General features: G+C 51.7%; 1 protein-coding gene across 2 annotated transcripts; it reads left to right on the top strand.

Moving 5' to 3' along the window:
• The first annotated feature begins 947 nt into the window (after positions 1-947).
• On the top strand, positions 948-21585 carry TRAF1 (TNF receptor associated factor 1). 2 transcript variants are annotated; one of them, XM_058523911.1, is made up of 9 exons: positions 948-2569; positions 3189-3316; positions 3540-3949; positions 5873-5957; positions 14379-14444; positions 14931-15341; positions 16827-17004; positions 18672-18820; positions 20878-21585. In XM_058523911.1, exons 3-9 carry the CDS (start codon positions 3810-3812, stop codon positions 21094-21096), a joined length of 1248 nt encoding a protein of 415 aa, XP_058379894.1. In that variant the 5' UTR covers positions 948-2569; positions 3189-3316; positions 3540-3809; the 3' UTR covers positions 21097-21585. The 2 variants fall into 2 exon arrangements, with proteins under 2 accessions (XP_058379894.1, XP_058379893.1); XM_058523910.1 differs by having other exon boundaries at positions 948-2902.
• The last annotated feature ends 354 nt before the right edge of the window (positions 21586-21939 follow it).

The following is a 21939-nucleotide window of genomic DNA, read 5'->3' as shown; positions in this document are numbered from 1 at the left end:
AAGTAAAATAAAACAAAACCAACTAAGGGGGCAGCCTCCCCCGTCCCTCAGCTAACAGTCCTGCAGATATCAGAGGTCTGATGGAGAAGGAGCCTTTGTCCAATTCACAAAAATAAAAGTTGTTTGTATCTTTTAAACAAAAATCCCACCCCAACGCTAAATTCCATAACCATTTTGATTGATATGCACAAATTCATAGAGAATAAGCGACCGTGTGTGTGTTTAGACGAAAATAGAAACAGTCCCTTAAAATACGCAGTTTTGTAAAAGCACTGTGTGATTGTACCATCTCTTTGCTTGTTGCTCCAACCCAATAAGCTTGGAGGAGCCTGGCGCTGAGCTGGGCTCTTTGCTGGAATCCAAGAGGGCTAAGACTCGGGTTTGCTACCGCTCAGCCCATCCCCACGCGGGATTTCAGGCAGGCAGGAGAGGAGGGTGGGGGTTCAAGTCCCAGGTCTGTATTCGTTTATTCTGCGGACACTTGACTGAGTCCTTCATAGGTGCCAGGAACACGGCGCGGGGAGGGGGGCAATGGAAGAGTGTGGGTTCCCGGTGGGAGAACAGAGCCCCCGACGCCGTCGACCCAGCCCCGGGCCTCAGTCTCCCCATCAGGGGAGCGCGCGCCCCGCCCCCGGGGCGGCCTCGGGAGCCGGCTGGGGCTGCGGGGACCCGCCCCGCCCTCCCCGGTTTCCGCCGCCCGGGCCACGTCCTCGCCGCCCCACCGGAAGCTCCCGCCGGGCCGCGGAGAGGCGGCGGCGGCGGCGGCGCCGAGGTTGGTTACACTGCACCCCGCCCCCCCGCCCCCCCCACCCGCCCCGGGACAGCCGGCGGCTCCCCGGCCCCCGCCCCCGCGCTCCCCTCCCGGGCTGCCCCAGCTCCCGCTTGTCGGGCGGGGGCTCCCCAAGTGCGGGCCTCCCCCGCGCGCCCAGGGGCCTGGAATCCGCGCCTGCAGAGCCCGGCCCCGGACTCACTGCCCCAGCCCTCCCTGCGGGCGCCCGGGGCACCCCTGGGGTTCGCTCATCCTGGAACAGTCGCGGGCGCTGCTCTGCTCCGGGCGTTGCGCACGCAAGTGGAGATGTGGCGGTGGCGACGACAGTCACGAACGGGGCGAGGGGGCACAGACAGGCAACCCGGCGTCACCAAGCCGGGTGGCGGGGGCTGTGCTCGGGCTGCGGGACGGGATGGGATCGCAAAGCCGGGCGCCCAACCCATCCCGGGGGCGGCCCACGGAAACTCCCAGGGGAAGTGGGGTCTGGTCCAGGTGTGCCCCGAAAGACAAGTGGAAGGTTGGGGAGACGGGGGTACGCAGCGCAGAGAGACTCCGCGTGTGCAGACCCGCGCGGTGGAGCCACAGAGATGGGACCCATGGAGGTTCAGGGTGGAAGAGAAAAGTCAAGGAGAGGATAAGGATCAGCCAGAGAAGGGGGCGAGGGTGGGGACACGGAGGGGGTGCGGGAATGAAGGGATTCCGGAAGGAGGGGCCAAGACTCTTTTCAGGTGCCGGCCAGAGGGCTGGTTGGGTAGAAACTGGGACAGGTCCAGGCATTTGGCCATCTCGACATTGAGAACCTTGGGGAGGTGGTTCTGTGGAGATTCGAGTGAGGAAGCGGAGCACCTGTGTAGACAGTCTTTTCTAGACGTTCTCTTGAAGTGAGAGAGTGTAGATGTGGGAGAGGAATTGGGGACCAGGGTGCAGAGCGCAGTAAAGCAGATGTGTGTTTGGAACACGGGCTCTGGGTTCTGGAGTCCCCACACTCGCTCACAGGTGTCCTTACCACGGTGAGACCTGGGGCAAGTCATGTCACCTCTTTATGCCTCAGTTCCCTCATCTGTAAAATGGGGATGCTGATGACAATACCTGCCTCAGAGGGTTCCCGTGAAGATTAGATGAGATGGTGCCTCTAAAAGTGCTTAATACAGCACTAAAAAGTAGTACCTATTATTGTTCACTTTTATTATTAGAGCAGAGCTTGGGCGTATTTTGATGCTGATAGGAAGGAGCCGGTAGAGAGGGAGGCATTGAAGACAGAGAGGAGAGAAAAGGGACTAGAGAGAAAGGGACCCAGAACTTGGATGCGAGATAAGTCTTGGGTGCCTGTCTATGCCAAACCAGGGGAGAGAGGGCATAGGTGGGGGTGCAGCAAATTTGCAGGTTTGGGGTATGTGGTTAAGGGAGTGTCTGTCTGATAGTCTTTTCTCTGAAGTAGGTCTCAAGGTCAGTTGCTGAGAGGGCCAGGCCAGGCCCGGCCCAGGTGAGGCTGGAGGTCCTGATTCACACTGCCTTGGTACGGTGCCGTGCCCTCTTTACGAGCAGCCCCAGTGTTGCTCCAGGGAATGTGGGCGGTTGAATTTATCTAGGGTCAGAGGACATCTGACCTGCCTTGCCCCTTGGGAGGCTCAAGTCAAGTTGATGGATTGAAAACACTATATAAGCATAATTTACCATTTTAATCCTTTTCCCTGATTTTGAAGGGCTGTAGCCACCATCGGAATACAATGTGGAAGCCTCTGAAGCACTTCTGGTGGGCCGTGTACCTTGCCCCGCTTTCACCCGTGACAGTTAGGTGAAGTAGGTGTTATTATCATCCCCATTTACAGATGCAGAAACTGAGGTCCAGAGAAGTTAAGAACCTTGTCCCAGGACTTGGAGTCCCACAGCCCTGGTGCTAACCCTGCTTCACCTCCAGGGGCTGTGTGACTTTGGATCAGGCATCTTGCTTCTCTGAGCCTATACGTGGCTGCAGAAGAATTCCTGGCAGCTTGCTCTAAGGTTCCAGAAGGAAATCATTGTGCGGCGCACAGTAGACACGCCAGGAGCTGTAGTTCCCATGCATCCGTGGATCTGCATCCTGCTTGGCCACGGAGACCCACTCACTCCCTGTGACCTGGTGTCTGTTTAGAGGTTTGTTCTCCTCAGAGCCAGGAAGTGGTGGTGCCTGACCCGAGTGTGTGGCCACCTATGACTTCCTGAGTGGGGCCATGGGGGAGGGCCCTGAGCAGTCTATGGCCCTGAGGCCTTGGACTTCAAAGTGGGGGAGGGCCCTGTGTCGTCATGGTGACTGATGAGGAATGCCACGGGCAGGTCTGGGCCTCCCTGCTGCCTCTGGTTGCCTTGGCTGTGGGGTCCCTGAATCTTAGAGGCCAGAGGGGCCTTGGAGACCACCTCTTGCAATTCCTTTTTTTTACAGATGGGGTAACCGAGCTCCCCTGTGAGGAAGTGACTTCTACCTGAGACACTGGACAGGGCAGAGTTAAAACTCCCAGAACTTGCATTTTTGGACCTGCCTCCAGGACCCTGGGGATTTCCACCAGGGAGGTGAGCACCCCCCCACCAAGAATTCTAGGCTGCTCAGAGGTCCCAGGGAACACAGACATGTCTCCAGCTGTGGCTCTGCCAATGTGCTCTGGGGAGGAGGTGGAGGAAACCAGTGGCAGCCTAAGGTTCTGTGACAGGGGAACTCTGACTGTGGTTCCTGAAAGTGCGTGACGCGGTTCTTTTTTCTCTCTGACTCGCTCTCTTGCTCTCTCTCACTCTAAAGAATGACTGGACACTCCAGGAGCTTTCAGGCACCATCCAGGGGATTTTTTTCACCACAAAGGGTAATTCCTGCCCCATCCCTGCTGTGACTCAGCGGTGACGTCGAACCACAGAAGCCAGAGAGAAGAAGATAAAGTCATCAGACTCCTGCTCACCAGAGAGGGTGACCCAGGCCAGAACTCACCTCTTCTATCAGCACAAGCTCCACGAGGCTGGTCCCCTGCCCCAGGGGAGCTTAGACGGCCCCCGCCAGCTGGCCTGGGACCTCAGGATGGCCTCTGGCTCAGCCAGCAGCCCCCGCCCGGCCCCCGATGAGAACGAGTTTCCCTTTGGGTGCCCCCCCACCGTCTGCGAGAACCCATCAGAGCCCAGGGCCCTCTGCTGCGCCGCCTGTCTCTCTGAGAACATGAGGTGAGGGGTCAGAGGAGCAAAGGGTGGGTGGGGAGAAGGTGCCAGGGAGGGACTCCTGACAGGGGGCTTTGGGCAGGCGACTTCACCTCTCTGGGCCTCAGTTTCCACACCCTTCCCTCGCAGTCCCTGAAGCTGCCCCTTCTGACTGTTGGTGGAAGGAGAAGTGGCCACAGAAAGATCTCAGCTCCCAGAAGGCCGGCCAGGGTGGAGGGAGAGCCTCTGGGCCCCGCTGGGCTGCTTACTGTCTATGTGGCCTGGTGCAAATTGCTTAATGTCTCGAAGCCCCAGCTTCCTTGTCTGTAAACGGCCTGTAAAGCTATTTTCTACCTCCCAGAATTGTCACAGGCCCAATCAGTATTATTCAAAAAAGTTCATATAATAATGAATGTAAACTCTCTTAGTAAATAACAAACTGCTGTACAAATATATCTGCTTCCACAGTATCACCCATCACCTCATCTTGTTTGCTGGGAACCCTTTTAAAGGGGACAAAGTATCTATGTTTACATATGTATATATAGTATATATATATTTATATAAAATATACATTTTTGTATATATGAAATATATGTATATAATATGTATCACATATATAATGTATTAAAATATGTGTATATTTATATTTAAAATAACTCAGAGAGGTGTGACATCAATACAAGCATCAGCATCCTGCCTTAAGCAACTATTGTACACCTACTGTGTGCCAAGTACTCTTTCTTTGGGTCTTCAGAAGAGCCTGGAAAGGTGCATATTATTATTATTCTATTTTACAGATGAGGACAGTGAGGCCTAATGGAGAGATTAGGTCCGTTTGCCCAGGCCAGTTTCCTGGCAGATGTGCTCTTAAACTGCCATGTGCCCCAGCGTGACCTTTGTTTGGGGCTTTACAGCTTAAGAAGGTGGGAAAACTGAATCAGGCAAGCGAGAAGTTCAAAGCTTTGGCCAAGGGGGAGGCTGTGAGAAGAGGGAGGCAGAGGTGGTGGCTGTGGAAAGGCCAGGTGGGGGGTGAGGGAGCAAAGCTTGACTGGTTTTACCATCCAGCTGATTGTTCCGGGTCATCTCAGGCTTCTGCAGTGGGTCTCTTGGCTTCCCTCCTCATTCTTCCAGAACCTGGCAGAGGGGAGGAAGCTGACTAGATGTCGAAGTGACCCAGGCCTGAGGTCTGAAGAGCTCTGCCCAGCTCTGCTCCTGACCTGCCCTACCTTGGCCAATCCATCCATCCTCCGAGGCCTCACTTTCCTGCCCTGTACGATGGGCCTGGCCAGTAGCTCTCGCTGTGGATCAGAATCACCTGGGAGCTTTATAAAAGCACATGTGCCCGTGAGTCACCCGGTCAGAGACTGACACCCGCTCCTGGTTAAGAACCTCAGGCTAGGTGTTCTCTGAGGCCCCTTCTTGTTCTAATAGGCCATGGTCATCTGTGATTACTAAAAATAAGAGACCAAAACCCAATAGTGGAAGCTGAGAAGAGCAAATACAGTATCACATCCACAATCCCTTACCTGAACCCCTGGGGTCAGATGTATTTTGGAATTCACATTTTTTTTCAGATTTTAGGAGAGCAGATCAGTGCATTAGTGCATAATTCTTCCAGCGAGGATTGGGGCAACACCTTATAATCAAGCATATTAATATTTCTGCAGTGCAACATATAAATATTCACACTAAGTGGGATAAGTAAGGGCTGTAACAGCCTCCAGTCACTTTAGCTCAGGTTAAGCTGCCAAAGAACTCACTGCCAACTCCAGGAAAACATTGGGTGCTCAGGGCTTTTGAGGTTTGGAAGCGGTGAGTCGGGATTGTGGACCCGCACGCTCATTGATATCAGCCTCCAGGACCCAGGCTTTGGAGCTCTCAGGATGGGGGCTGGTGCCAGGGAGTCGTGAATGCCTCACTCAGCGGGGTTTGTTCGTGTGTCCCCAGGAATAGCGAGGATCGGATCTGTCCCAAATGCAGAGGAGACGACTCCCAATCTGTAAGCCCAGGAACCCTGGTGTCTCAGGAGAAGGTACGTTGGCACAGCCAGGAAAGGGTGTTTGTCTGTTTTCTCCATTTGTTGAGGTTGAGGCCAAGTAGGCAGTTGCCTGCAGAGCCTCTAGCCAGCACCTCCCTCTGTCTTAAGTCTGCCCAATCCAGCTTGCCACCTGTTTCTGTACAGCCTGCTAGCTAAGAATAGTTTTCATATTTTAAATGGTTTAAAAAAATCAAAAGAGGAATGTATTTTGTGACATGAAATTCAAACTTCTGTGTCCATAAATAAAGTTTTATTGGTACACAGCCACAACCCATTCATTTACGTATTGTGTATGGCTGTCCTCGCCCTACAGTGGCAGAGTTGAGTAGTTGCAACAGAGGCTGCAAAGCCCAAAATATTTGCTATCTGGCCCTTTACAGAAAAAGTTTGCCATCTCTTGATCTAGACAGTTCCTTCTGCCCTGTTTGCCCTCAGGCAGGGAGAGGCCATTCTCAGCTCACCTCTCGGGCCTGCCAAGCTGTGATTTTAGGAATAGGAGACAGCTTTGGAAGTGTGAGGGGCCAAAGAGTCATCCTCGGGCACCACGGTTTAGAACCCCAGCCCTTCTGAGTTGGAAGGACCGTCACAGGTCATCCGTCTAGCCCAGAGGTTCCCACGTGCCAGCCAGAACCGGTCTTCCCACCAGTTCATGACAAAATGATAACAATAAGGAAATTGTAGTGAGTTTTTTATAAAACTAAGTTCCTTCCATTTAGAGAGTCAACCTTCACTCTGAGATTGTGCCTTTCCTATAATGTCTTGGTATAACTGAAATGATAGTGATAATAGATGATAGAATTTTTGGTAAAGCCTTTATTTGGTAAAATGAAAAGATAGCAATCTTTATGTTAATCTCTCAATTTAAAAAAAACAACAACAAAACTTGTATTGGTCAATGAATCCAAATCTGTAAGAACCACTGCTCTAAATCTAACCTCCTCATTTTACACGTGGGGCCCCGAGACCCACTGGGGAGTCTCAGTGCGAAGCTCCCCCGTGACCAGGGTCTCGCCGCTCGCCCACCCTCACTCTCCGCACTGTGAGGCGCCCAGCTCTTTTCAGCCAAAGCTCCCCTCTTGCACCAAACCACGGCCCAGGGGTCATGAGCCTGGCGTCCAGGATGGCTCTGTATAATTCAGTGTGTGGCCTGAGACAACTCCCGTGCCTGTTTCTCTGTCTATAAAATGAAGAAGCTGCGTTGGCTCTGCAGGGGCGTTCCAGGACCTGTGATGTCTGGATTACCTGTCAGTGGATGGCAGGGTGGCTCTCCCTGCCACCTGCGGGAACCAGAGGCAGGCAAGTCTCCACACCTCCTCCTCCTCTCTTGGCTTTGGCCCCTCTCCTTCAGAGAGTTGGGAGAATTTCCTGTCCAACCCAAAGTTGGTTTTGAGGGCTCTCCCATCCCCTACTCAGCAGCCCCTCCTCCCACAGGCCCTCAAGGGACTAATAATAAGGATCCGATGCATTTTCCCATTTACCCTGCAGCATGTAAAAGCTAATAGGATAAACTGATCCTTGGAGTAACTTCCTGAGCCTCCCTGCTTGGACATCTTAGTGGACAAGCCATGAGGCAGGAGACATGAGCAGACCCATAACTCTCTGGGCCACCTCGCTCCACCCACAAAAGGGAGGGCGTGGGCCAGATGCTTCCTAAGGCCCCTCCCTGCTTGAATGCTCCAGGATTATTGTTTTTAACTTGTTCTCTTCTTGCCTCTTAACAAAATTAATACACATTCATTGTACAAATCTTAGATAATACGGTTAAGAGATATCTTAATATCTCTTAATGCAATGATTTTAATTTTTTCATCTTCGTTAACGTGAAATCAGATGGAAGTAGAAGTACTCTAATTAAAGGGGAGCCTAGAGCCCTGTCCTCTTAGCTATATGCCATTTCTCTCTCCTGTCCCAGCCCCTGAGGGACTCTGGGGATTCCTAGGGCTCTGCAGAGCACAGTTTGAAACTTGCTGTCTTAAACCAAATGAAGTAAATGCTAATGGTGGAATTCCAGGCACTCTAACAGGTTTTGGGGTGGGAGGGGTGCTGCCTACATTTAGGGGCAGAGGCCTCTTGGACACAGGCAGACCTCCGAGAAGCATCAGTCTCCCCCACCCCCGGCTTCCTGGCCTAACGCAGTCATCACTGCACCCCCGGTGGAAGGCTAGGGGGCGGGTGAGCTGGTGGTCTGACACCTGCACAAAGCCACATAGTGGAAAGACCAGGGACTCCTCTGGCTCCTGGCCCTGATGGGGACTTTGAGGGACTTTTGACCAAAGGAAAGCAGCTGATTAGAAGTCAACGCTTTGTGTATGTGGTAATTCCGAAATTTGTCTGTGCATCTGGGGAAACCTAGGAAATGGAGGTGGGGTGGAGGGGCCGGACCCAAGACCAGCCAAGCTGAGCCTGGAGGCGCCCATCCTCGCAGACACTTTCCATGCCATCTGCTTATCAGTTTGTCCTCATCCTCTGACTTCATTAGATTACTATCTCTCTAAGAAGTGCTCGGAGCCATGGACGGATCAGCTAATGTAAGAGGAGACATTAAAGGATTACTGTCGACCTAGTTAGAGACTTGGTTCTTGCCTGGAGAACCAAGACCTCCCTGAACAGTGACAGTGAAGTAGGGGACAACCCGGTGGCTGGAAAATAGCATTCAATTCTGTCTGCCCCCGACCTTGTGAATGGGCTCGTTTCTCCCACGCTCTCCCTGAGGCCACTCAAGAAGATTAAAGGCAAGCTGGAGTCTGAGGCTGGTGGCTTACAATAATGCCTGAACTCATTCTAGAATCAGAAAATGACAGGAGGTCAAGCTGTCTGGTCTAGTTTCCGGTCTGTACTGGACTCCTGCCAGGTGGCTCTTTGTCCTCCCAGGGATGGGGAGCTCATGACTCCATGCAGTGACCACTTCCCTATGGGGGACTCTGACTATTGTACTATTTTCCTCATTATTTGTACCGAGCTGAAGTCTGTCTGCCTTGGGGCCACAGAAGGCAAGTCAGTCAGCCTCTTGCCCCTAGGGCAGTCCTGCCTCTGTGGGAAGGTGCTGACCGTGTTCCTCTTGAGTCTGTCCCCAGTCTCTATGCATTTGGGGTAACTGTGCTGCTGTTTATTTGTGTCCTTTGAAGTGTGATGCCTGGAAATAAACCCCCGAAGTTTACACCTCTGAGCTTGACAGTTGCATCTGTAACCTCGTCGATCCCGTGCCATCCTGTGTCATGGGTGGTGGCAATATCCTTATTTTACTGATAGGTAGCATATTGAGGCTCAGTGGTGAGGCATGCCTGGACCAAAGTCATGTAGCAAGGGAGCGGCAAAGCCAGGCCACCTCCTGCCTCCTAGGCTAGTGGTATCTATATGTTTTACGCAGATTTAAATAACACAGTCAGCCCTAAGTTCTGGAACCCACCGAGTGCTATGGAAAAACAGGAATGGACAAGACTACGTTCAGTTGGGAGAATCATGCAGGGCTTCCTGGAGAAGGTGGCAGTGGAACTGAGCAGAAGATGGCAGAGAGGAAACTGGCCCATTTATAGAGCTAGGCAGGAACTGGCAGGCAGAGGCAGACTGACTGGGTCCACTCTGTGACTGTAGAGTACGTCTCCCTCAGCGCTAGCTGAGACCTGAGCAGAAATGGCCCCTTCAGGCATCTAAGACCTCAGCCAGCCTCTGTGCCAGCACAAACCCTCTGTTCTGTGCAGTAGCTTCATAGAGGTAGCTCTCTTGCTCCTGGCACCCTCTTAATGCTCACGTTCTTGGAGGCCCTCAGGTCCCCAAGTAGGGGCCTCTTGCTGGGACCCTCTGCTGACCCCGTCACAAAGGGCCTGCGTACCCAGGGTAGCCGGGAACACCACACCCCCCAGACTTCTCGGACACGGACAGAAGGACGAGTGTTCCCTCAGGCCTGGGATTTTGTTTTCTCTGTTTCTGTTTCCTCCTCAGAGGAAATTCCACTGCGAGTTTTATTTTTAGCAGTTTGCAAGCAGTGAGGCCACTCACACAGCGGCCGTTTGTGGCACCAGACATATGCCAGGCTTGGCCGGGACAGATGCCCTGTTCTTTCTCTGCAGGCGCAGCCTGGTTCCCTCTCCTGTCCCCTCAGTCCCCGGCCTTCAGGTGAGGCCACCCTTTGGTCAAGGGAAGGACCCCTTAGTGGGGAGGAAGGACCCTGGACGTGGATTCCAGGGCCCTGGCCTCTACCTCGCCTTTGCCTCAAACTTGCATCCTGTCCTGCAAGTCACAGACCATCCCTGAGCTTTGGCTTCCCCACCTACATGAGAGAAGCAGAACCTCAGAGTCCCGACCTCCCCATCATGGTACTTTGAGATTCGATGGGGCGGTGCTCACACAGGTGCCAAGAAAGCAGCAAGCCCTTGCAAGTTCTCTAACTATGGGACAGAAGACCCGATTCGGTCAGCTCCTCAAATGTGCAAGCTGGGTGTGACCTCGAGTGCGCCATTCTCTCAGTTCTCCCATCTGTATTAAGGAGAAGCTATTCCCATCCTACCAGCCTCAAAGGATTATTGCAGGGATCCTATGAGATAACATGCAAGAATGCTTTGGTCCTGTATAAATGCAAAAACACTTAGAGATGTTCCTCACCTCCCCGAGGAAATCCAGTGGGAAAATGGAGTTTTATAGAGTTAGTTATTAAGAGTTTGAGAGGTGAAGATTAAATGAAATGCATGTATATGACAGCCATAAAGGGAAAGGAAAGAAAAGATGTCCCAAGGGCAGTGCTTAATCTATAGGAATAAAAATATTAATAATAGTAATACTGCTAATAATAATAATGGTAACATTTATCAAGCACTGCATTAGGCAGAATGGTGTTTCCCCAAAGATGTCCACATCTTAATCCCCAGAACCTGTGCATATGTTACCTTACATGGCTGTATTAGTCTGCTCAGGCTCCCATAACAAAGTACCACAGACTAGGTGGCACAAACAATAGAAATTCATTTTCTCTATTCTGGAGGCAAGAAGTTCGATACAGCGTTGGTTTCTTCTGAGGCCTCTCTCCTTAGCTTGTAGATGCCATCTTCTCCCATTATCTTCATATCTTCTTCCCTCTGTATATCTGTGTCCACATTTTCTCTTCTTCTGAGGACACCAGTCGTGTTGGATTAGGGCTCACCCTAGTGACCTCATTTTAGCTTAAAGACCCTGTCTCCAGTTACAGTCATGTTCTAGGGGTTAGGATTTCAACATATGAATTGGGGGGGGATACAACTCAGCCCATAACAATGGCAAAAGGGACTTTGCAGATGTGATTAAATTAAGGATCTTGAGATGGGGGGATTACCTTGGATTATCTAGGAGGGTCCAGTGTAGTCACAAGGGTCCTCATCAGAGGGAGACAAGAGAGTCAGAGTCAGGGAGAGACTGGAAGGTGCTCTGCTGCTGGTTTTGAAGACGGAGAAAGGGACTACGAGCCAAGGAATGCAGGCAGCCTCTTGAAGCTGGAAAAAACAAAGAAATTGATTCTCCCCTAGAGCCTCCAGAAGGAACACAACTGCTGACACTTTGATATTAGGACTTCTGGTCTCCAGAACTGTAAAATAATAAATTGGTGTTGTTTTAAGCCATTAAGTTTGTGGTATTTTGTTATAGCAGCAATAGGTAACTAATACCAGAATTTACATGTATTATCTCATTTAATCCTCACAATAATTCTGAAGAGGGTGGTTCTATTATTTCCCCCCTTTTGCAGATGAGGAAACTGAGACATGGAGAGGTTAATAACTCTCCCAGGGCCACACAGCTAGTATGTGAAGCCACCAAAATGGGCTTTGCACCCTGACAGGCTGGGTCCAGAGCCCACCCCCTAACCCCTGTGACACTCCAAGGAATGAGTGACTGACTGACCGATGATGGGACTCTGGGCAGACTGGCTGGCCACCAAGGCCTCTGAAGGTCTCTTGCATCAACTCTGCCCCTCCTCTGTCAGCCATTGGAGGCTGGTCACAGCCCACAAGCATCCATGCATCGTAATAAGGATGACCCCTACATTCGTGTAGCACTTTCCACCCTACAACAGACTTCCACTGCACAGACATGACACCAGCAAGGCTCAGCTGCCAAAAGAACACCTCCCCTCCGCCTGCAGGGTGATTTGGGAATTCCACTTAGTTTATCGCTTTCACCTTTTCATCCCTCCTAGGACTCTCACTTCAAGCTTAGAACCACAGAGGATTCGAATCATGGACTTGCAGGGAGTTTTAGGGCCTGAGAGGTGCCCCTAATCCATTCACCCGGGAACCAGGGCCACCCTTAGCTTCAGCCCCTCTCTTGTTCCCACATGGCAGGAAGCTACCTGCTGGGAGAGGCTGCATCACTGCACACCCCTCAAAGCCAGCATGGTCCCCCTGCCAAGGCTGCCCTCTGCCCCACTACCCCCTGCAATAAAACATCTGTTTTCTATTCTTTGTTGGGAACAACTCATGCTTGAATCCCAGGGCAGTGGGGCAAAGGGGAGTGGCCCTGTGCTGGGCTTGCTTTGTGTCCCAAACTGTACTCATTAAGCCCACGGCTTATTTTACTTTTAAAGAAGAATAACTAGGGTGTCTTTATATTTGCTCAGCCCAAAAGACCTCTGTGCTCCCCTCCTTTTAACTAGTCTCCATTCATTTTGCCCCATGAGATTATTCTTAAAAAAAAAAAAAAAAAAGCTCTTGGAAAATCAAGATATTATTTATATACAATAAAATTCACTCATTTTAAGTGTACAGTTCGATGGATGCCGGTAAATGTATACAATGGTGTGAGCATTATAGTCAACAGGGAAAAGCGTCCTCGGGCCCCCGGTTAGCCAGTCACCCCCGGCTGCAGCCCCAGGTAGCCGCTGATCTGGTTTCTGTCACCATAGATTTGTCTTTTCTGGAATCTCATAAGAATAGAATCATAGTCTGTAGTCTTTTGTGTTTCTTTCATTTAGTATAATGTTTTTGAGGTGTCTCCATGTTGTTGTGTATATTAGTATTTTAGTCCATCTGATTGCTGAGTAGTGTTCTAGAGTAGGGATGTAGCACAGTTTGTTCATCCATTCACCAGCTGATGGATGTCTGGATTGCTTCCAGTTTGGGCTATTATGAATAAAGCTGCTACGAACATTGATGTACACACGTGGACATGTGTTTCTGTTTCTCTTGGGTGAATTCCTAGGAGTGGAATGTGTGGGTGGTATGATAACTCTATACTCGTGGTTTATAAGTATAATTTAACTTTATGAGATACTTCCATAGATTTTTCCAAAGTGGCTGTACCATTTTGCGTTCCCGCTAGCAACAGTAATGAGTGTTCCAGTTCCTCCACATCCTCCCCAAAACTTGCTATTGTCATTCTTTTTTAATTTTAGCCATCTAGTGAGTGGATCGTCATATTTCATTGTGGTATTTCATTATAATTTGCATTTCTCTGGTGACTAGTGGTGTTGGATATCTCTTCATAAGCTTGTCATTTCTATATCTCCTGTTGTGAAGTATCTGTTCAGTATTTTACCCATTTTTTGTTAGGTTGTTTGTCTTATTATTATTGAATTGTAGGTGTTCTTTATATATTTTGGACACAAGCTCTTTCCAGATGTATGTTTTGGGAAAAATTTTCTCCCAGTGTCCCATGGGCTTACTCTTGATGAGAGATAGTGCTGTGGTACGGGGAGAACCCTATGGCTGTGCTGCTTCCTAGCTGTTCCTCCTTGGGCAAATCCCTTCTCCTCTGTGAGCTTCAGTTTCTTCATCACTAAACGGGAACAAAAAACATACTTGGCCTTCCCCTACGATGTTTTTAAGGATCGTAGGAAGAATTATGACCATGAAAGCATTTTGTAAACTCCTCAGACCTATAAGTAGGTGAACAGCGTTGTCAGGTTGCTGTTGAGTCCTGATGTGCTTCTGTGTCCCTGCCCTCAGCTATACCTTATCTGGAAGGGAGAGCAGTGCAGGGCAGGCACGCCTCAATCCATCCAAGGATGGATTGCCAAGGAAAGATCCAGATGGATAGTCCCCATGGGCTTCAGGAGGAGGAGGCACTCAGTTGTGCAGCCAGCATGTTCCTAGCTCCTCTGTGCCAGGCACTGCCCTCAGCACTGGGAACAAAGCTGTGACCCTCACAGAGCCCCCAGACCAATGTGGGCAACCACAGAGTAGTGAATAATGACTACAGGGCTGGTGGAACAGGCCCTGATGGGAGAAGTGGCAGCACTGCCCGGGATCACAGCCAGGGCCCTGATCCTGTTTTGAAGGAGGTCACAGAAGGGCTGAAGCTCAGAGGGTGGAAAGGAGTCCACCGGGCAGAAGGAACAACATGTGCAAAATCATGTGGCCCAGCCCAGCTCATGCCCTGGTGGATCCTGGTGCTTTGCAGAGTGGCCACCACTGGAACCCCCATAACATCCAGTGACATGGTTATTATTTGCAGGATCACCCCGAAGTGGCCGAGATTGGAGTTGGGTGCCCCTTTGCAGGTGTTGGCTGCTCCTTCAAGGTAAGCATCTGAGTGTGAAAGAGAGGTCTATCCACTACAGTCCCAGACCTCTGGATCTCCCTGCTCCAGCCCCTCCAGGATTTTCCCACAACGTCAACCTAGTCCTCTGGATGTCCCTTACATTAATGACTCTCCCAAGCAACAAATCCCACTGGTAATCATCTCCGTACTCAGGGAAGTTCTCCTTAATGTCTCACCTGAGCATTGTAGTGTCACTAAAATGACGCTCCCCACCCACCCCCCGCCTCTCTCCATGGTCCTGAATCATCCCTGCACTCAAGGGCAGGCTGGGATGCTCATGACTCACCACAGGCATGTCTGATGCCAGGGTCCTCCTCCCCCTTGCTGCACACAAAGCAACTTCCCCCTTGCTAGGTGAATGAATCTGACTTTCCCTGGCAACCTTTGGTGGCGAGACTCTGCACTGCTCCCTGGTCCTCCCTCTACCTTCTCTGTTTTCACTGATCGGCCCTATTCACTTGGCAGGGGAGCCCAAAGTTCATGCAGGAGCATGAGGTCACCTCCCAGGCCACCCACCTAAACCTGCTGTTGGGCTTCATGAAACAGTGGAAGGCCCAGCTGGGCTCTGGCCTGGGGTCCGGGCCCATGGCCCTGGAGCAGAATCTGTCAGACCTACAGCTGCAGGCTGCTGTGGAGGTGGCTGGGGACCTGGAGGTGGACTGTTACCGGGCGCCGTGCTCCGAGAGCCAGGAGGAGCTGGCCCTGCAGCAGTTCATGAAGGAGAAGCTGCTGGCGGACCTGGAGGGGAAGCTGCGTGTGTTTGAGAACATTGTCGCTGTCCTCAACAAGGAGGTGGAGGCCTCCCACCTGGCCCTGGCGGCCTCCATCCACCAGAGCCAGCTGGACCGCGAGCACATCCTGAGCTTGGAACAGAGGGTGAGCATGGGAGGCAAGTTTACCTTCCAGGGCGGCTCAGGGGGGTCCCCTTTGCCCCATCTTGTCTCCAGAGCAGTGGGCCAGCCTTCCTCCTAGGCATTCTCCCTGCTCAGAGCAGTCACTCTCCCATCAAAAAATCTCCTGTGTCCCAAGACCTTGTAGGAAGAACACTGAGTCAGAAGCTATAGTCAAGGTCAAATTCCCCCATCCAGTATTTCATTTCCTTTGCTTGAACTTCTTCTGTGATGGGATCCTCCCTCCCCAAGCATCTCATTCCATTGCTGGACATTTTTCACTATTAGAAAGTTCTTATACTAAACTGAAATCAGCCTCTCTGTGTCGTCCCTGCATCGATTGTTCCTGGCCCTGCCTCTCAGGGCCCACAGAACAAATCTGCCTTCTAGTCCCCATGGAAGCCCTTCAGAGATGAGCAGTCAGTGATTATGTCCTACCTGAGTATTTCTTTCTTTAGGCTAAATGCCCCAGTGCCTTCACCCCTTCATCAGAGCATGTTGTTTCATGCTGTCCTCCTGTGCTCTGGCTCAGTCTCTAAAGGATTCCACACACTCATAGTGGAAGTCCCAGACCGACTCCAGATAATCCACATATCTGATAGTTCTTGGTTGAGCTGGACTGTCCCTTCCTTTGTTCCAGAGCTAATACTTTTCTTAATATAACCAGTCATCATGCTAATGTTGCTTTGTTTTGCAGCAGCATTACATCCCTGTCTCATGCTGAGTTAGGCCTGGATTTTAGTTTCAGGTCCACCATTAACTTGCTGTGTAGGTCTGAACAAGTCACTTTCCCCTTCTGGACTTCAACTTTTTCATGTGTAAAATTGGGGATTCAGTTTTCTTCAAGGATACTCACTCCCATTCCTGACTTCCCTACCTGAGCTCACCCAAGAATAAATTTGTATTCTTTCAAGTGTCAACGGGGAAACCTACCAGAAGAGCCAGGCACTGGGTTCCAGTGACCCAGTAAAGCTTTATTTATGTAACTCTTGCCCCAGCTAGAAGGTGGGCTCCCTAAGGACAGACCATGTCTTCAGTTCTTCAGCAAACTTCCTGCCTTGCATACAAGGCACAGACACAGAGATAAAATGAGCATGGCCCCAGCCCTTGGTAGGGGAGACCATCTATCTGGTAGGAAAGACAGAGAAATATATCTCATAAAACTGTTGTCATGGCTGTGTAAGAGCATAGATGAGAGAGAGACCAGCTGAGCTAGGCCAGTGGTTGAAGGTTTCCCAGGGAAGGGCTACGTGAGCCAGATTCCTGATGGATGAATAGGAGTTCAGTGGAGTGGAGAAGGAAGGAAAAGGAATTCCAGGCAGGGGAACAGCATGTGCAAAGGCAGATGCACGTGCCTGTGGGAGGCTGGTCAGGAAGGCATGTTCTGGGCAGATCTATCTCCGTGTCCCGCCATCCCCACCCCCTCCCACAGCTGGGTTCTGGTGTCCCTGGCTGAATGGGCTTCCCACAGGTGGTGGAGTTGCAGCAGACCCTGGCCCAGAAAGACCAGGCCCTGGGCAAGCTGGAGCAGAGCCTCCGCCTCATGGAGGAAGCCTCCTTCGACGGCACCTTCCTGTGGAAGATCACTAATGTCACCAGGCGGTGCCATGAGTCGGCCTGCGGCAGGACCGTCAGCCTCTTCTCCCCAGGTAACATGTCCCCAGGGGCACAGAGAGCAGCTCGGGGAGGCTGGTCTCCCTGGGCCCAGGAAACAGGCAGGGAGAGCAGCCAACTCCGTGATGGCCGTACTGTGTCCACTTAGGCCGGTGTCCATTCAGGCCGCCTACCGTGCTGGGACCATGGAGGTGTAGACTCCCCCCTCAGCCACACAGAGCACGGGCTGTCCGAAGTGGGCACGCCTTCCACCTCCCTGAGCATCAGTCACGTTCTGCAGATAGGAATAAAAATCGTCTTCTACTTCGTGTGGATATCACATGTGACAGCGTGTGCTCTGAACCACGCTCGTGCAAATGAGAGGACAATTTTCACAGTGAATGCCGTGGGGCCCCTGCCCTCAGGGAGCAACAGTCTGAAATAAGACAAGTGGAGAGCTGAGTAAAACAACGTGCATGTGTGTATGATTGTGTAAATCGGGGCATTTACACAGTTCTTGCTCATTTCTGGGCCTGGCACAATATCTGCATAAAGTGGTTACTCAGTAGATGTTCCCCTTAATTGATGACCGTTTATATAACAATGCATATATTGTGCATAAAATGCTCAGACCTGTGTGCTTTTCCCCTCTTCTCATTCACGTGAGTGTAAGTGATTGGGTGGGTCATTAGGGAGGATTTCTGTGGGTGCCGATTTTAACAACCTCTCACATCTTCCTCAACGTCATATCTTTCCTGTTCATGAGCTCCCCTGCCACACCCAAGACCAGCAGGGCTGGGATTATTCCTCTTCAGCCTCCTGCCTCCATAGGGGAGGAGAGGAGAGGCGCTGCAGAGCAGATCTGGGTCACAAAGCCAGGCCCCTGTGGGCTTCTTCTCCTGGGTTCTTTCCAAAGAGGGAAAAATCAAGCGGGGTCTCTGGCTTCCTGTTCTATGAGTATGTAAGGGGCAGAGATGAGTCACTGTCAGCCTGTCGCTTCTCTGCCCCTTCCTGTCTGCCCCCCACACTTACACACCCTGTCCCCACTGAGCCCCTCCCAGGGGGGCCCTTGTGGTAACAGCCGCTGGAACCCAGATGGCCCTTTCAGCTGCCCAGGAAGCCAGCCCACAGGCCGCTGTGCTTATTCACCGGGGGATGATTCATCCCTCAGGGGCCTTTGCCAAGGGTGGCGGGCAGAACTGCAAGCAGGCCCACTTTCTGCCAACTTCCAGGAGACCCCAACCACTTGGCCTAGGGCCGCAGAAAGAAATCAGTGTTGGGAAGTTGGGTAGCCCCTAATCCTGGCTCTGCCCCCAACACACTGTGAGACCGTGGCCAGCCACTTCCCCTCTGGGCTCTGTTTCCTGAATATAAAATGCAGGTTGGTTAAATCAAAGTGTGGTTCCAGGACCAGCAGCATCACCAAACCCTGCCAACTTGTTAGAAATGCAAATTCTCAGTCCTCACCCCAGCTCTACCAGTCAGAAACTCCGGGGTGGGGCTCGGCGATCTGTGGTTCTGATGGCCAGTTGACAGCCACCGGGCTAGGTGATCTCCAAGAGCCAGAGCCTCTTTGGTGCTCTATAATCAAGAAGAATACTGGGCTCCAACCCCAGATTTCTTAGTTTTGAGCCACTGGCCTTGGCATGCCTAACAGCCGGTCCCAGTTTCCTCGTCTGCAAAATCCAACACTCTCCAGCTGACTCTGGCTTCCGCATTTCAGCTTTCTACACAGCCAAGTATGGCTACAAATTGTGCCTGCGGCTCTATCTGAATGGGGACGGGACGGGAAAGAGGACCCACCTCTCGCTCTTCATCGTGATCATGAGAGGGGAATACGATGCTCTGCTGCCTTGGCCATTCCGGAACAAGGTATGGGCCGCGGGAACAATGGGGTGGGGTGGGGGAACCTGGGTCCTGGTTCTGGTTTAGCCATGAACTGGCTGTGTGACCTGGACAAGTTCTTTGCTCTCTCTGCGTTATCAGTTTCCCCTTTTATGAAACAAGAGCCAAGTTCACATCTAGTAGCCAAGGCTCCCTCCAGCATCACAAGTCCAGGGGCTAAAATGCCTGGACCAGCAGCCCTGGAAGGCTTGGTGAAATGAAATTCACATGGTGGGGTGAATCAGGAAAACTTCCTGGAGGAGGTGTTTTGGGGCCAGCCTGAACTGGCAGCATTTTCAGAAAAAGGGAAGGAGGCAGATACCACTACACACCTCTTAGAATGGCCAAAATCCAGAACACTGACAACAACAAATGCTGGCGAGGATGTGGAGCAACAGGAACTCTCATTCATCGCTGCTGGGAATGCAAAATGCTACAGTCCTTTGGAAGACAGTTTGGTGGTTTCTTACAAAACTAAACATACTCTTACCGTGTGGTCCAGCACTCACACTCCTTGGGATTTACCCAAATGAGTTGAAAACTTAGGTCTACACAAAAACTTGTGCATGGATATTTATAGCAGCTTTTTTCATAACTGCCAAAACTTGGAAGTAGCCAAGATGTCCTTCAGTAGGTGAATGGATAAATAAACCGTGGTACATCCAGACAATGAAATATTATTCAGCACTAAAAAGAAATGAGCTATCAAGCCATGAAAAGACATAGAGGAACCTTAAATGCACATCACTAAGTGAAAGAAGCCCATCTGAAAAGGCTACATACTGTATGATTCCAACTCTATGACACTCTGGAAAAGGCAAAGCTATGGAGACAGTAAAAGGATCAGTGGTTGCCAGGGGTTGAGGAAAGGGAGGGATGAATAGGCAGAGCACAGAGGATTTTTAAGGCAGCGAAAATACTCTATATGATACCGTAATGGTGGATACATGTCATTATACATTTGTCTGAACCCGTACAATGTACGCCGCCAAGAGTGAACGGATGACTGTGATGTGTCAGTGTCGGTTCATCGATTGTAACACATGTACCACTCTGGTGCAGGATGGTGATAGTGGGGGAGGCTGTGTGGGGGCAGGGGGTATGTGGGAAGTCTCTATATTTTCCATTCAATTTTGCTGTGTGCTTGAAACTGCTCTAAAAATAAAATCTATTAAAAATATTTAAAAGGGTGGGGGAGGCTACGCATTCCCTGCAGGTGAACAGCAGCAGCAAGGGGGTGAGGGAGGGAAGGAAGGGGTTGAGAATACAGGCCTTCGCTGGGGAGGAGGGAGATAAAGGAAAACAGGTGGGGCGGGGGCGGGAGGGCCACGGAGGTCTGGCTATGAGTCAGTAACTCAGTGGTTCCCATATGTGCTGGGAGATTTTAAAAGTACCAACGGCCGGTCTCACTACAGTAAATGGTGAGACCTAAGCTTTCCGATTTTTAAAACCTTCCCCGGGGAGTCTAAAGCACAACCAAGTTTGAGAACTGCTCTGTGGGCAATGGGAAGGCGTTTCGTGTCCGGATGGGCGTTTCAGTGGTGTGCCAGGGAAGAGGGTTTGTGTCACTTGTAGGTCATCAGCTTCCCGGGGGCACACACATCCGCCCTATGCAAACCAGAAGCTCCATTCACCTTTCGGGGCGTTGATTGACAGCCCCTCGGTAGAAGGCCCATCTTCTTGCCCAGGGTGGTTCTAGCTCTAGTGATGGATCAAACCTTTCAGAGCAGGAAGGGGCGTTATAGATTATCGAGTCTGGCCTCCTTCTCAGGGCTCCAGTCCCACCGTTAGCCCTCAGTAGCCAACCAAAATTGACTGTGGCATCCGAATTCTCCCCTTCCTGATCCCTAAGCTTAGGACAGCCCCTGAAGCCTGCTCAGAACACCAGGTGCTTCCCTTTCCTGGGTGTCGCTATACGCCATGTGCGGTCCTTACATCGTCCTTTTGAGTCCTAACCAGTCTGAGCTCAGGGTCAGAGGGGTACACAGGTGATAGACACAGACCTGGCTCCCAGGGCCTGACCTCCACTGCCCCCTGCCCTGCAGGTCACCTTCATGCTGATCGACCAGAACAACCGTGAGCACGCCATCGATGCCTTCCGGCCTGACCTGAGCTCAGCATCCTTCCAGCGGCCCCAGAGTGAAACCAACGTGGCCAGCGGTTGCCCGCTCTTCTTCCCCCTCAGCAGGCTGCAGTCGCCCAAGCACGCCTACGTGAAGGACGACACCATGTTCCTCAAGTGCATCGTGGAGACAAGTGCCTAGGGCAGGCGAGGCCGAGTGAGCCACACCTGACTCCTGAGGGAGCTCCGGCTCAGACTGGGGGTTAGCAAGATGACTGAGGTCCTGCCCTTGGCGCCCAAGATCCCAGGGCACAGTGATGGGCTGGGCTGGCAGGATCTGAGCAGGACTCATAGATGGACTGTGGCTGGCCATCAGCTTAGGGCAGCAGGGCCTTGGGCTGGGCCCACAAAGGCAAAGGTCCAGAAGGAGGCGGCAGCAGGATTGTTCTCTGCACTGACCACACAACACTGGAGGCTGGGGAGCCACTCCAGCCCTGAATGTTGACGCGGGCTTTGACCAAGACCAGGAGGGAATGGGGACCAGGCCTAGGGCATGGATGGTGAGCTGGAGATATAGGACCTGAAGAGAGAAGCTCTCGGGATGAGAAGGTCTCCACAGGGCTACCATGGAGCACTAGAAACATGCTTGCTCTCTTCCTGCCCGTGGTCAGAACCAGGACCAGGAAGTGGAAGGGACAGTGTACCAAGGGAAATTCAGTCTATCCAGGCCTGGACTGAGTTTCCCATCACTGGAGGCGAACAAGCAAAGCCAGGGGGCTAACTTCAGGGAGGGCATCAAATTGGAGATTGGCTTTGAAGACCTCTAAGGTTCCTTCCAGCCCATAAAGTCTCTAGTTCTAGGCCTCCTGGCCCAGGTGAGGCCTAGGGCTGCAGAGGTTCTGGAAACATTCAGGAGCCTCACGCCCTCCAGGGTCCTCACTCACCTTCAGTAGCACCAGGTGGGCCGAGCTGGCCCACATGGCACCTGCCACCCTAGGCCTGGCAGCTCAGTTTCCCTAACATGCAGGGGCACCCACAGGCCCTG

This window comes from Diceros bicornis, chromosome 28 (assembly GCF_020826845.1).
Source record: "Diceros bicornis minor isolate mBicDic1 chromosome 28, mDicBic1.mat.cur, whole genome shotgun sequence".
NCBI classification, from domain to species: domain Eukaryota; kingdom Metazoa; phylum Chordata; class Mammalia; order Perissodactyla; family Rhinocerotidae; genus Diceros; species Diceros bicornis.
The sequence above is the reverse complement of the archived record's forward strand: the minus strand, read 5'-3'. Positions and strand labels throughout refer to the sequence as shown.